The sequence below is a fragment of the Balaenoptera borealis genome (genome assembly GCF_965194805.1).
Source record: "Balaenoptera borealis genome assembly, chromosome: 21".
NCBI classification, from domain to species: domain Eukaryota; kingdom Metazoa; phylum Chordata; class Mammalia; order Artiodactyla; family Balaenopteridae; genus Balaenoptera; species Balaenoptera borealis.
In genome coordinates, this window is record NC_138880.1 from 26,932,325 (window position 1) to 26,948,049 (window position 15,725).

Consider the following 15,725-nt stretch of genomic DNA (forward strand, 5'->3'; position numbering starts at 1 on the left):
TCCTGTGGGACCAGACCACACACTTCGTGGCTACAGCCACCCTTTGATGCAATTTGACTTGGCCCAGTTTTGAACTATGTGCACTGTTTTGAACAGTTTGAACTGTTAACGAATAAAAAAATTCTTCTAATGGTCTTTGTACGGGCCTATGTTTTCCTGTACCTTGAAGGAATACCTAAGAGGGGGGTTGCTGTGCTTATCCTACGAGAAACTGCAAAACAAATGTTCCAAGTGATTGTACCATTTTACACTCCCATCAGCAATGTGTAGTTGTGATGGTTAATTTTACGGGGCAACCGACGGCCATGGGTTACCCAGATTGAACATTTTTTTCCAGGTGCTTCCAGAGAAGATTAGCGTTTGAGCCCGTGGACTCAGTAAATGGCCCCCCACCCCATGTGCGTGGAGATCGTCCAATCAACTGAGGGCTTGAATAAAACAAAAGATGGAGGAAGGAGGAATTCCCCATTTTTCTGCCTCATTGACGAGCTGGGTCATCTCAGGTCATCTTCTCCTGTCCTCCAACTGGGATTCACACTATCGGCTCCCTTGGGTCACCGGCTTTCCTGAGTCCGATGGCACATCCTGGGGCTTGTCAGCCTCCATACTTGTGTGAGCCACTTCTTCATATTCAGTCTCTTTCTCTCTCTCTCCCCCTCTCCCTCTCCCTCTCTCCATATATGTATATAATATCCCACTGGTCAAAGAGGAAATTGCAATGGAAATTCTGATCCTCTTCCACATCAGGGCTTACAGGAAATGGTGATATATCTGAAGAACACTATAATAAACTAGACAGGACTGGAGGCTTCAATCAGAGTTCTTTCTGCCCCAGCACCATGCCCCAGCCACTTCAGCACTGCCCTTCCTGGTGGCCCTGAGCTTAGGGGGTCAACACAGCCATGGTGGAAATGGGGAAGCTGCACTCTGTGCTTCTAAGTTATGATGCTGCTACTGTATTGTCCCCATGGTCCAAAATAACATGATTTCTGAGTGAAAAATGATGACAATAGCAGCCTCCTGAACTTCCTTAAGTTTCTTAAAATGAACTTGTGAGCCATCTATTAGAAATAGTGATTCAATATGTTTTCTTGCTCCTGAAAAAAAAAAGTTAGATCCAAATTATATTATGGCTTAGTGAGCATCTACTCTTCCCAGACATCATACTGCGTTCTTTGTATAGTTCTCCCTTTTAAACATCTTATCTATGATGTAGATATTATTAGTCACATTTTCTAGATCGTGAGATGGAAGCTCAGAGACCTGTGTAAGTCACACAGGATTTTGTTAGTGTTAGAAACCAAAATAGGATCCCCAAATCGACTCCCAATCCCTTGTTTCATCCATATACAGTATAATTTCCCTCTTATCTCTGCTCCACTAGATCAGAAACGCAACACGTATCAGGATTTTCTTGTTGTGTGGTGAACTAGAACTAATTCACTTGGTCTTTCTACCTCTGTCCACCATGGCTACTAAGAAAATTGGGTAGGAGAACTTTGAATAAGCTACTCAAAGAGCCCTAGGAAAAGAGACCCCAAATAATGTTTCTGCTATTAAAGACACTGAGAGGAAGTATCTTTTTCAATTGATTCAGGCTCTAGTATCTTCCCAGGGTGCTCTAAGATAGGTCTGAAATAGTATTTAAAAACAGCTGAGTCTTTTTCCATAAAATTAGAGAATGCTAATAATAAACATTGCTAAAATATTCCCTTACCTACTATTATTTTTTCCCAACCATTGTTGGGAAAACATAGCTTTATATGGTAGCTATGATTTATATGAGTCACAATTTGCAGGGAAAGAAATTTTACAGAGCATGGGGGCTTTAAGGGCACTTAATGGTCAAATTAGCGTTCTGACATTTAGCTACATTGTCTTCCTTCTATAAACCTAGTGAATGGTACCCTAGATCTTTAAGGTGTCTGGCAGTTCTAACGTTCTGACTTTAAATTACTTCTATGATTGAGAGATTTGGGCAGGAGATGGGAGAGGAGCCTAGGGCATGACTCATCTGTTTACCTTGTTGACCAGGTAACAGGCAACATTCTTCAGCTGTCGTTTTGGTTTGTATTCTTGTTAAAGATGCTTTGTCTCGAGTTTTGTCCTATAGCAGAAATTATAGCAATAATATGCTTCCTTTTTTAAATTATAAAACAAAGAAATGCTCCTGGCAAACAATTCCAACAGCACAGAAGGGAATTCTTGTTTATCTTAGGCGCTTCTGTGAGGAACCAAGCATATGCGTGGATTTTTAACCTCAAATGGGCTCGTAGTATAAGGATGCTTTTTAGGCCCAATAAGCGCTGTCCATTCCAAGGGTGAAAACGCAGGGTCAAGCTCTCCCTCTTACAGCATTGCTTTTTGGCTCTTACAAGATACAGAATTCTAGAACCTATGTTCACCGTCAAGGTAAAGGTGAAAATGAGCGCTTTCCTGTAAAAGGCAAGCTTTAAAAATTGTCTCGGCAATGTGTGAAATCATTGCATTTCCAAACTCCAAACACTTGGCGGGCCTCGGGGCAGCTGACCTTCTGAGGAGCCAGGAACGCCCCTGCTGGCAGGGCCAGCGAGCGAAGGGAAGGGGTGGGTGCTCTGGGGACAGCGAGGGGGATGGGGAGATCTAGGGGTGTGATCTGCCCGGCGGACTCTGCCCACGCGCGCGCAGCCCGAGGACTCCCCGGGGAAGAGATGGGGGTCTGTGGGTCCGGGGGTGTCCTGCCGGGCGCCCCCCCTGCCCACGAGTGAGCAGCCCGAGGGCTCCGTGGGGAAAAGACACGGGTCTAAGGGTCCTGCCGGGCGCCCCCAGCCGACGCGGGCGCAGCGAGGCTGCGCTTTGAGTCGAAGGAGGGGGTGCGGGTGGCCACGTGGCTCCGCAGGAATGCGCGGGCGCGGGGGCGGGGCGCCGCCGAGGAACGGGCAGGCGCGGCAGCCAGTGGGCGCCCGGCACCGCCCAATGAGGCCAATCACGGCGTGCGGGTGGGCCGGCCTCCCTGTGGGCGGGGCCGGGGCGCATCCCGGGGCCGCGGACAAGAGGAGGGGAGAGGGGTCCTCGGAGGGACGGCGGGCCGGGGTCCTGTCCCGGCTGCAGGGTGAGTGCGGGCCGGGGATGGGCGGGGGTCCTGTGGGTTGAGCGCGGGCGGGGGGCGGATGGCGGGTGGGGGTCCTGCGGGGTGAGAGCGGGTGGGAGGCGGGCGGGGGTCCTTGAACTGCGCCTCCAGCGAGCCCACCTATCGCGGGGATTCGGAGTTTCCTTTTTTTCCCATGAAAGTTGCACTTCTGCCTAACTCCCCCGAACTGGCCAGATCCCACCGCTCCTTGAAGTGCGGGCTGCCCGCCCGCCCCAGGTTTTGGGTGACTGTGCGAGGGCCACTCGGGGTGCACCCTGCCCCCGGGCACGGACCGTGCAGGTGGCGGAGCTGAGGCCCGGGACAGCCCCCATTTACCGCGAGTCCCGGCGGTAACGGCAGCAGGGTCGAGACCCCACCGGCTGTCAGGAGGGTGCAGGAGGGACCCCAGGCCGGCGCCCCACTGACGTTGCAGGAGGAATGGCGAGTTGGGGTGTTTAGGTGGGGAGCAGTCATGTATATTTTCCGATAGAGGAAAAAGTCTTTGGCCCACTTTAGGGTGAAAATAATTACTATTGTACTTAAAAATCCCCGTACGTGTTTCCTCCCCCTCCCCCATCTACCATTGTTGGGGAGACTGAAGCGGGTGTGCTGCCAGTGGTCGGCAGGTGCCTTGCTCATCCCCACCTGGCCACACCTCCCCTCTGGGAGACCCTCGGTTTGAACGTAAAAATCTGAGTAAATGTTTCAGCTTTTAATAGGACGTGAACATTCTGAGAAAGCAGCAGACGTACTTGGTGCAATGTAATATTCTTTTCAGTTACTAGCGGTAAAAATTCTTATTAACTCAAAATGCAATGGATTTTTAGCTCTTCTTTGGTTGAGCCACAAAGTAAAAATAAAGTAGTCATCAACGTTCTGGATTTTGTGCAAGAGTTACTTAATATCCCTCCAGGTAGAACATTGGGAGGGATAACGTTTTCACTGTTCATTTATTGCTTAAAAAATATATTTTGGACATCTGTTTTCTAGGAAATAACTTTTATTATAATGGAAAGATGAGATATACTCTGTGTAATTTTAAAATGTAATTTACCCCTTAAGCTCGCACAGTGTTTACTTGATTGGCCCTGGGATATGATTTAGTGGCCACATGTGCAGTTAGGTGACTCAATAACTCTTTATGGTTTCTTGATTTCATGTCCATAAGAAAAGTCACTCATAGAAAGTGGTATTTCATAATAGATTAGTCTCTCCATACAGGCCAGATTCTATCAAAGCAGTTACAGACATTTAGGGATGAGGTAAAATCCAAAGTTATTCAAAATAGCTTTTTATCTTTTAAAAGTCGAACTTGAGTTTCTCGTTTTACCAAATTTGTCATCTTGATATTTTGACGTGCCACGTTTTCTCTGCAGTTTTTCTGGTGGGGTTAGAAGAACTTCTTGACTCTTTGGGAATTCTTGGAGATCGAGGGGTTCTGGTGGCATTTGGACCCTGGGCTGAGTTCTGGAACTGCTCACCGCCCCCCCTGGGGAGTCAGGTTCCCACAGAATTTGTTTACTCACTTATGAAATTGCTGGAACGCAAGTGTGTGGAAATGTGTTTTAAAATAATGATGTTCTGCGTAAGTTAGAGCAAAATAAAAATGCTGTGAGTTTGGCTGTATTACTCTGTAATGTCAATAATATAGACCCCTGTTGAAAAATACAATGTTCTTATTGCACAAGGCATGATAGAAAAGCTGCAATGAAAAATTCACATCTTGGGATATTCAGAGCATATTCATGTATACTTCATACATTATTCATAGTTTGCACAGGTAGAAACATACGTGGAGTGAAACAAGATAGAAGGAGAACATAGATGTTAAACACTTATGGGGTGGGATTACTGCTCTCTCGGTTAAGACTTCTGGAAGTGTAATTTGAGAAAATGAGGGGGGAAGTTCTGGGAGCTTTGTGGTACAGAGGGACGTGCAGGTCTGCGGGTTGGGGGCAGGGCCAGCTCTGGGGTGATGGCTGTGAGCAGGGAGGCACAGGAGAGCTGGCAAAGGACCCTCTTATCTGCCACCAGCCCCCACCCACCATAACCCCCCTCATTGTCTCTCCTTCCCAAATCAGACTTTTCAAAGATCCAGACATCAAAGTTTGTTTTTGCTGCTGCTTTGTTTTTGTGTGCACGGTTTCAAAACTTTGATTATAAAAATGAGCAGTCATGGCACTGGTGTTATTCTTTCATTTCCTGTTCTTTTTTATATCGTGAAAGTAATGCGTACCTGCTAGTAGAAGGTGCTTTCTCTGGGTTGTTGATGTTTTATGGTTTCATTAAAGAATGTTCAAAAGATTTTTTTAAAGTTTTTATTTTTTTTTTTTAGGTTTAAAGTGTTTCTCTTCCGTGAGCTACGTTCTGATAGTAGAAATTACTTTTTGAAGTAAAATGCAGCGCCAAAAGCTTCTCCAGCCTTGCAGTGCCCTTGGGAAAGGGAGCTGTGAAGAAAGGTCATGGGTGGGTGAGAGTGATGCTTTGCGCTCCCACACAGATGGCTGAGCTAGCCTTCCACCGGGGCGGCGGGGTGGGGGGGGGATGCTGGTGACCCGGTGGCCTGTCCGAGGCTCCAAGGTCGTGACTCAGTGAGTCACCTGTGACCCTGAACTGGGCATTTAGGAAGAAAACAGAAGGAATAGGTGAGGATGCCCGAATACTCTGTACACTGATAGCTACATGTAGCAGAGGACCTTTTCACACGCGAGGTATGTCAGGGTCCTGAGGGCAGGGCTTTGCTTCCTGGGCTGTGGTTTCGCTCTTTTTCTTGGGCTGGAGGCCAGCAGGCTGTGGGGAACCAGAGCCTCATGTGTGGACATCATCTATTTTTTTTTTTTTTTTTTAAGAAAGCACTGTGGACATTCAGACTCCAAAGTCAAACAGATACGAACTTTGAACTTGAGTCATTTCTCAGTGGTGTGGAGAATGGGAGCTGACAGTACAGGAAAGCTGAGGAGTTTTATTTTGATAAAAGTGTTCTGTGCACACCTAGTGTTTTATTCTGTTATTCGCCTTATTCCTCTGCAGGGAAGATGGGGGGTGACTTTAGCTGGTTTGTGACTTCGAGGAACGGAGAACATTGAGCTGAAAGGGTAGCGTCTGTGCTGAGGCCGTGCTCAGTGCCCATCTCCACTGGGGCTGGAAGGCCTTGGACCCCTGGAAGGATGTTGGGGAGTCGCTTGGCTGCTCTGCCCTCGGGCCAGGCTCTGCCTTGCTTCAGCAGCGGCTTGCAGGGGCTGCTCGAAAGTGTAGGCATCTGCCTAGTGGTGGGGATGGGATGCCGCTGTGGGCCACTGTAGATACTGCCCAGGAATTCCAGAGTTAACCGTGATCCCATTTTGGGAGCCAGAGCCTGCTTCTGGGTGAGGAGCGCTGAGCTCTGAGGGCAGGAATCCGGCGCGTCTCTTCCCTCCCTGTGTGTGCAGGTCTGAGCCTGGCTGGGTAGCGGCGCCTGCTCCGGGCTGGAGCTCGTCGTGGGGCTGGCCGCCTGCTCTCTCCCGAGGATGTGGACTTGGCCCCTGGCCCCGGCCGGCCGGCTCTCTTGCTGCAAAAGTGATAAGACGTTGACTCATGCTTTGTTCTCAAGCACTTGACTCCGCAGGTCGCTGGGAAGCGGCCACGTGGGCGGCACCGATTCACGTCCATCAGAGAAGCTTGGGCTGGACGTCACCTGCGTGTCCAGGGACTCAGCCAGCGGGGCCCTTCTCCCAGAGCAGTGCCGGGCATGGGCCTCCGTCTCAGAGTTCTTGCCCCGGCTTGCGTGGCCTAGATCGCTTTTCAGTTGGAACTAAAATCAGACTCAGGCTGTTGGGGTCCACGGTCTGCGGAGGACAGAGTCCCCGTCTCGGGTCCAGAACCGGGGTCTGGAGGGCGCCCACTGGGCCTGCCGCCGGCCTCTGTTCTGGAAAAACGTTTAGACACGCGCTGCTCCTGGTGATTTAATAGGAAGGAATGAAAGGTGCAGCATTTGCCAGACGACAGAAGTATCTGGGAAACGAATCCCAGGTGGTTGCAGTGGGGAGAGATTGTTTGCAGGGTGTGCAGCTGCTGCAGCCAGTCTGGGCCGACAGGAGGGCCTCGGGACCCTGCCTCATCTCCTGCTCGCCCCGGAAGAGCCACCCCCTTCTCCACCTTCGTGGGAGGAGGGTGAGGACCCCGGGGAAGGTGAGGAGGGTTCACACCAGGGTGCTGTGCCCACGGCTCATTCCCTGCTGGCGCCTGGGCGTCCTCCATGGCCCCGTTCCCTGGGCGTGCCTGCCGTCTGTCCGGAGCTTCCAGCAGGGAATCTAATTAAGGCCATCGCCTTAGGCTTCCGTCTCTCCCCTGATGAAATACATTCAATGTCATTTTGTTTTCATGCGTTTAAAAAATCAAGTTCTTGTACTTAAACTTTAAAAAAAAGGAACAACCTTTTTACAGATGGGAAGAGGTGCAGGTGGTCACATGATGCAGCACATCCGGAAGGGATTTATTAATTTGATGGATATTTAGTGAGCACCTACTGGGTGCTGAGTACCAAGTGCCCTCAGTCCCAAGACTAGGCAGTGAGCAGGTGGACCCGGTCCTGTTCTCATGGGGCTTGTGTCCTGTGCCCGGGAGAGACTATAGACAGGAAAGTAGGTAGTGCTTTAGATAATGATAGAAATAAAACAGGAGACAGCCCTGGAGGTGCTGGCGGGAGGGGCCTGCTACTCACAAAGGTGGCAGGTAAGTCCTCACCGGGAAGGTGATGTTCGAGTGAGGACCTGATGGAGAGTGACAGCTGCGCTCATGTCCACCCAAGAGCGTTGCGGGCGGAAGGAGCAGCCCGTGCAAGGGCCCTGCGGCAGGAGTGTGTTGGGAGCAGCAGGAAGGCTGGTGGCCGCAGTGCTGAGTGATGGAGGCTGAGGCAGGGCTCAACCTTGGGGAGGAAACAGTGACAGAAAGGGGTGCGAGCGCCGACTGTGCTTTCACAGGACCTGCTGGGTGCAGCCTTGAGAAGGTTACAGAGGAGCAGGAACGGGGGAAGGGAGGCCAGTTACGAGGCTTTTACAGAAACTCAGGCAAGAGACAGATGGTGGCCGTGGAGGGAGGGAGAGACGGCTCACCTCATTGGGGATGTGCTCTGAAGGTGGAGCTGACAGCGTTTGCTGGTGGATTAGATGGTGGGGAGGAGAGAGAGAGAGAGAGAGGAGGGAGGGAGGGAGGGAGGGGGAGGAGAGAGGGGCCATGGACAGATATCTTTGTGATATCCTGTTTTTATTTCCTTTGAATAAATACCCAGAGGTGGGATTGCTGGGTCATATGGTAGCTCTATTTTTTATATTTTTGAGGAACCTCCATACTGTTCTCCATAGTGGCTGCACCAATTTACATTCCCACCAACAGTGCACGAGGGCTCCCTTTTCTCCACATCCTCACCAACACTTGTTATTTCTTGTCTGTCTGTTGATGGCCATTCTGAGAGGTCTGAGGTGATATCTCATTGTGGTTTTGATTTGCATTTCCCTGATGATTAGTGATGTTGAGCATCTTTTCATTTGAATTTCTTCTTTGGAAAAATGTCCATTCAGTTCTGCCCATGTTTTTAAAAATCAGATTGGTTGTTTTTCGGCTATCGTGTTGTATGAGTTCTTTATGTATTTTGGACATTAACCCCGTATTAGATAGATAATTTGCAGATATTTTCTCCCATTCTGTAGGTCGTCTTTTCACTTTGTTGATGGTTTCCTTTGCTGTGCAGAAACTTTTTAGTTTGATGTGGTCTTGCTTGTTTATTTTTGCTTTTGTTACCTTTGCTTTTGGTGTCAAATCCAAAACCTCATCACTAAGACTGATGTCAAAGACTTTATCACCTGTGTTTTCTTTTAGGAGATGTATGGTTTCAGGCCGTACATTCAAGTCTTTAATCCAGTTTGAGTTAATTTTTGTGTATGGTGTAAGGTAGTGACCCAGTTTCATTCTTTTGCATATAGCTGTCCAGTTTTCCCTGCACTAATCATCGAAGAGATTGTCCTTTTCTCTTTGACTGTTCTTGCCTCCTTTCTTGCAGATTAATTGACCATATACACATGGGTTTATTTCTGGGCTCTCAGTTCTTTTCCATTGATCTATGTGTCTATTTTTATGCCAATACCATTCTGTTTTGATTACGATAGCTTTGCAATGCAGTTTGAAGTCAAGAAATGTGACGCCTCCAGCTTTGTCCTTCTTTCTCTTGGCTATTTGTGTGTTTCCATACAAATTTAAGGATTGTTCTATTTTTGTGAAAAAAACCATTGGAATTTTGATAGAGATTACATTGAATCTGTATATTGCTTTGAGTATAGACATTTTAATGATAGTAATTCATCCAGTTCATGAGCACAGAATATCTTTCTATTTATGTGTGTCTTCTTCAGTTTCTTTCATCAGTGTCTTATAGTTTTCCATGTATAGGTCTTTTGCCTCCTTGGTTAAATTTTTTCCTAGATTTTTTTCTTTTGGATGCAATTGTAAATGTGATTGTTTTCTTAATTTCTCTTTCTGACAGTTCATTATTAGCATATAGAAATGCGACAGATTTTTGTATATTGATTTTGTATCTTGCAACTTTACTGAACTTGTTTATTCTAACAATTTTTTTGGTGGAATCTTGAGGGTTTTCTATATATAATGTCGTCAGCAAATAGTGACAGTTTTACTTTTTCCTTTTGATTTGGATGCCTTTTATTTCTTTTTCTTGCCTAATTGCTCTGTCTAGGACTTCCAATACTATTTTGAATAAAAGTGGTGAGAGTGGGCATCCTAGCCTTGTTCCTGATCTTAGAGAAAAAGTTTTCTGCTTTCCATTCTTGAGTATGATGTTAGATGTGGGCTTGTCATAAATGGCCTTTATTATGTTGAGGCACATTCCCTCTGCACCCACTTTGTTGAGAATTTTTGTTTTGAATGGGTGTTGAATTTTGTCAAATGCTTTTTCTGCATCTATTGAGATGATAATATGATTTTTATCCTTCTTTTTAAATTTATTTTTTATTTTATATATTTTTAGAATTTATTTTATTTTTGGCTGCATTGGGTCTTCGTTGCTGCGCGCGGGCTTTCTCTAGTTGCAGTGAGTGGGGGCTACTCTTTGCTGCGGTGCACGGGCTTCTCATTGCAGTGGCCTCTCCCGTTGCAGAGCATGGGCTCTAGGTACGTGGGCTTCAGTAGTTGTGGTTCGCTGGCTCTAGAGCGCGGGCTCAGTAGTTGTGGTGCATGGGCTTCATTGCCCCGCGGCATGTGGGATCCTCCTGGACCAGGGCTCGAACCCGTGTTGCCTGTATTGGCAGGCAGATTCTTAACCATTGCGCCACCAGGGAAGCCCCTGTCCTTCTTTTTTTTTTTAAATATGGTGTATCACATTGGTGGATTTGCAGATGTTGAACCATCCTTGCATTCCTGGAATAAATCCTTTTAACATAATGTTGAATTTGGTTTGCCAGTATTTTGTTGAGGATTCTTGAATCTGTGTTTATCAGGGATATTGGCTTATAACTTTCTTTTCTTGTGACATCTTTATGTTCTGCAACTTTAGTGAATTTTTTGAGATATGTACAGAACATTCCATCCAAAAGCAGCAGAATGGACATTTTTGTCAAGCACACATGGAACATTCTCCAGGATAGATCACGTTAGCCGACAAAACAAGTCTTGATACATTTAAGAAGACTGAAATCACATCAAGCATCTTTTCTGACCACGATGGTGTGAAACTGCTAATCAACCACCAGAAGAAAGCGGGAAAATTCACAGAAGGCGCCCATCCCTGTAGCTTGGCTGCCATAGTTGCACTTTCTGTGCCGTCTCCTGTGCTTCCCCCTCCTCATTCCCGTCATCATCGTGGTCATGAGCCTAACCTCTTGCCCCACAGCCTCCTGGGGGATGGCCTCCATCCACCTGGCCCTCCTTCCTGATGCCCTGTCCACCTGATGCCAGTGTGACCTTTCAAAAAGGCAACTCTGGCCACATCAGTCCCTGATCAAACACCTTCCGTGGCGCCCTCCGAGTTGAGGACAAGGCTCTGCCCTGGACATGTCCCCACCTCAGGCCAGCCTCCTCTGCCCGCCCTCCCCTCAGTCTTCCTCAGGAAAGCTCTCTCCGCTCCCCACACTGAGGCTGCACTCCGGCTCTGTCCTCCTTCCTCCCGTCCTAGGGGAGTCTCAGCCCCCCTGCAGCAGGGCAGATGTGATTGCAGATGCTGCCTGGACACAGCCCTCCTTCCCGCCCCCCAGTGGTCCACAGTGTGGCCCGAGCCAGTGCTGGGTGTGTGGGCAGTGCCAGAATCCCAGGGGACGGCGTCTGTAGGGTGGGGCCAGGTGGAGCCAGGCCGCCCCACACCTGGGCTGAGCTGCTGCCCCTGGACGCGTGATGAAAGGCTCCAGGGAGCTTTGCGGGGACAGTGGCTTCGTCTGCATCCGACTGATGTAATTACACATTCGCACAGCACACTTCCTTCTCTGTGGAAGAATTTCATTGTGTTTCCTGTAAATAATGGGAACTCCTGCTGGAATGTGAGCCCCTTGGCCAGGGCCCTCACAGTCCGTCACCCTTGACCTTGACCCACGTGCCCCTGCAAGGAAGGCAGGGGGATGGACGTCAGCCCCAGGGTTTTCCCAAGTTCCTTCCATTCCTGAGGCTGGATGTCCTTGTCTGTAAGGATGGTTTTTGAAAGTTGAGATTTACATCATGCAAGAAATTGCTGCGTGTGTGGGTCATAGGAGGAGGGGTGGGGCGTTTCCTGCCGTCTCCTCTCCTTGCCGCCCTCCTCCCCTGATTCCTTGGGGTGATTTGGTGCCTGTTTGCTCTGCGTCCTTGGTCAAGTCCTGAACTGCCAGCGGCTGGGGTGCTCTGTGCCTGTCCTTGGAGGGGCATGTGTGGCAGGGGAGGTGACAGGGAGGCCTGGACAGACAGAGGACAGGCTGCAGCCCAAGAATTAATCGGAGGAAGAGATGCCCATCAGCTGACTGAGAGGGCACAGAATGTCACACACGGAGACGCAGAGGCCAGTCTGGTGATGACCCCCTCGCAAGAGTAACTTTGTCCTGTTTTGTTTTATGAATATAATACCCCCTTTGATGAAAACATTTCTCAAAGACACTGCCAATTAAAGACAGAATTAACTTCGTCCTTGGTAAGTTTTGAAATGAAGCGACTGTGCTTTTGTCTAGGTGGTTTTGAGGTTTTGAGAGAAGGCTCTCCGGCTGGATTGTGTGGCCATGGACAACCGTGTTGGGGGCCTTGGATGCGGGCAGGCTTCAGGAGTCCATGGGGCGTGAAGCGTTTGTGCTGTGAGTCTCTGGGTGCCTTGGTCCTCGGGGGGCAGCGGGGCAGCTGTCTTCCTGATGCTTGAGTCTGGCTCGGGGCGCGTGCATTCCGGCTGATGTGGACCTGCGCTGGGGGCAGGGCCTGCTGGATTCTGGAGGGACCTGGCACAGAACAGCAGCAGTGCAGGCCAGCCCGGTCCAGGCCAGGCCAGTCCGGTCCAGTCCAGTCTGGGCCAGGCCAGGCCTGTGGTCCAGGTGTATAAGGGATGGAAGAGTGAGGGGCAGAGAAGGTAAGGGAGAGTGGGGGCAGGAAGGGCAGGGACATCACCCAGCCCCGCCTCCGCCTCCCCCTCCCCCTTGTCCACCCCCGCCCCCCACAAGTGTTCTTCTGAAAGCAGACCCCGTGTCAGGCACAGTTCTGGGTTTTGTTCCTTATTAGGAGGCCCTAATAAATAATTAAATGCATGTTTTCACCCCCATAAAAGTGCAGATTATGGCCTGGGCATCAGCCAAGCTTCCACGTGTTCATTCTTTTGGGCCCGTGTGTCGCGGCCTGTGGTGTTTGCAGGGACAGTGTCTGGGAGGCTCCGGGGCTGTATCCCCCTCCGGAGCCACGTGGACTCCCTAGGGGGTGGGCACACCCACCAGGGGCAGAGCTGTCACCGCCCCGTCTCTCTCCCTTCTGTCTCTGTCTGAACAAGAGTGATGGTGCTCCTGTCCTCCTGGAGTCTGGATCCCGGGGAGGCCGGTGGGGCTGGAGGCCGCTCCCCTCTCGTCAGCTGGGGCTCCCTTTCCTCAGACTTCCAGCCAAACCTGCATCCCCACCGGCCGTCTGTGCGCCGCTCCTCCAGCTGTGGTCCCCATGCCACCCCCCAGTGTCCACCTCTCCCGTCTCTGCTACCCGCCCCGTCCCGGTGCCCCAGGATTTACTCCTGTCACCAAGCCCAGGCAGCCCCACGGGGCGGGGACAGGCTTCCCGAGGAACAAGTGTGTCCCTTCCTCCCGGCCAGGAGCAGAGAGCAGGCAAGTGCGGGAGGGGGCAGCAGGGGGAGGGAGAGACACAGAGAGACACACACACAGAGATACAGAGAGAGACACAAAGAGACACACACACAGATACAGAGAGAGAGACATAGAGAGACACACACAGATACAGAGAGAGAGACACACACAGAGATACAGAGAGAGAGACAGACACACACAGAGATACAGAGACACAGACACACAGAGATACAGAGAGAGACACAGAGACACACAGAGAGATACAGAGACAGACACAGAGAGACACACACAGAGATACAGTAAGAGACAGAGACACACACAGAGTTACAGAGAGACACACAGAGATACAGAGACAGACACAGAGACACACAGATACAGAGACAGACACAGAGAGACACACAGATACAGAGAGAGAGACACAGACACACACACAGAGATACAGAAACAGAGACACAGAGAGAGACAGAGAGAGAGACACAGAGAGACAGAGACACACACACACCACACACACACGCAGAGGTGACCCGGGAGCTGTTCGCAGGGTGAGAGTTCGGGTCGGGAGTATGCAGGAGGGAGTTGGTTCATAAAGATTTGCAGGCAGGGCAGCAGGGCTGAGGCAGTGCGGGTGTGGATGGCAGGGGGTGCGCTGCCTGGGGCGGGGGGCACGATTCCCACCCTCCGTCCAGGTGAGCACCCCGCCAGGAGTTCTGAGGGGTTGATCCCCTGGACAGGGGACCGTTTGGAAAAGGTGGTGAGCAGGTGAACATGTGGGGTTGGATGCTGTGTAATAACCATTGCCACACGGAATAAATCACTTCTCGTCACTTCTTTCCTTTCTGAGGGGAGGGGAGGCGGCCCCATGGAAGTGGCCGTAGTCTGACGTGAGCAGAGAAACACGGGACCCAGGACACACCCCCAGCGAGGCCCCACGTGTGCTCTGCACTCCTGTGCCCTTTGCGGTCCAAATTCGATGAGCACAAAATAGACGTCCCTGCCGGCTAAGTTCTGCGCGCGGCTTAGGGAGAAGCTGTGCTTTTCTTTCTTTCCCCTCCCTCTCTCCCCACTCCCTTCCTTCCTTCTTGCTTCTGTGAGCATTATGTTTACTTAAGAATCTATGAAAATGTTCAGTGAAAAGGATTGGTGTGTTTGCTTTGCCCTGGAGTTTGTTTGGTTAAACTTAGCTGGAGCCTTTCCAACAGGACTCATACTGTAAGGTCCTGCGAGCTTTGAGTTCTTCCTTCCTGACTCTCCATGTGGAGGTAGAACCTTCCTAACGTGAGGTCGCTGGGAAGCTCGTGGTTTCAGGCAACGGCGGACCCAGCGCCAGCGGCCCTGAGCCATGAGGATTCCTGCGTCCCCCGCATCCCCGGGCTCTGTCCCCAGGCTCTGTCCCCGGGCTTGAGGTGCACTGGCTCCCGTTGGGCTCCGAGTGGACATCCAGCCCTCGTGCGGGACGCTGGGTGCCCCTGACCTACCATGGCACAGTCTCTGGTGCGTGGACTCGACGGGTCCCATCTGGGTGGGTCGGGGGCAGGCTCAGCCTGTAGTCTGTCCCCCAACTTTTTGTGACTGGTCAGCGCAGAGGCCAGGGTGGGAGTTGGGGAACCAACCCCAGTGCTGTCTGCTCCTGGTCCCATGGCCTCCGGCAGAGATGTCCCTGTCACCTCGGTTCACAGCGAGGACACCGAGCTTGTCCAGCCGGAGGGTCGGACCCAAGCAGGGTCTCCCCGGACTGGCTCCCGAGTCCAGGCTCCCAGCCCCCTGTTTACTCGTCGTGCTGCTTCTCAGCGGAAAGGACCTTGTGGAGAGCGCGCTGCCTTCCTCACCCTCGGGACCCAGGGCATCCCCTGCTCAGGGAATACCTGCTGGGAGGGGCGGCGGGTCCCGTCCCTCAGAGCGTCCACGCGTCCACGGTGCTCTCCCTGCAGGCCTGCAGAGACGGCCAAGATGCTGGAAACCTCGCTGGAGCAAAGACTCAGGCTATTTCCATGAAACTAAAAAAAATCGAGTGACTGGGGCACTTCCGTCGCCGCCCAGGCTCTGAGGCAGAGTCACAGCCGCACTGCAGGGACCGTCTCTGTGCCCATCTCTCGGGGCTGCTGCTTCTACCGCGTGTGTCATCTTTTTGTTGGAAACCACAACCTGAGTGCACAATGAAATCTCTCATCAGGATGCTTAAATTGGAAAGTGACAGTGATAATCCCCACGGCTCTGCAGCCCAGGTTAGCATTATTTCCTGCTGCTCGTCTGCCGGGGAGGAGGCTTGTGAAAGCGAGACTTGTCCTCCATCCCGAGGTCGGTCGTGGGCCGATCAGGCTTCATCCCGTCCCTAAAAACACCTGTAG

General features: G+C 50.8%; 1 protein-coding gene across 1 annotated transcript in view; it reads left to right on the forward strand.

Moving 5' to 3' along the window:
- Positions 1-2,880: 2,880 nt before the first annotated feature.
- Positions 2,881-15,725, forward strand: part of ARHGEF10 (Rho guanine nucleotide exchange factor 10) — a gene marked incomplete at its 5' end in the record, with an annotated part of 87,926 nt that continues 75,081 nt past the window's right edge. Inside the window, 2 exon segments of the mRNA XM_082375163.1 lie at positions 2,881-3,024; positions 3,027-3,091. Coding sequence (XP_082231289.1) covers positions 2,881-3,024; positions 3,027-3,091 — 209 coding nt within the window.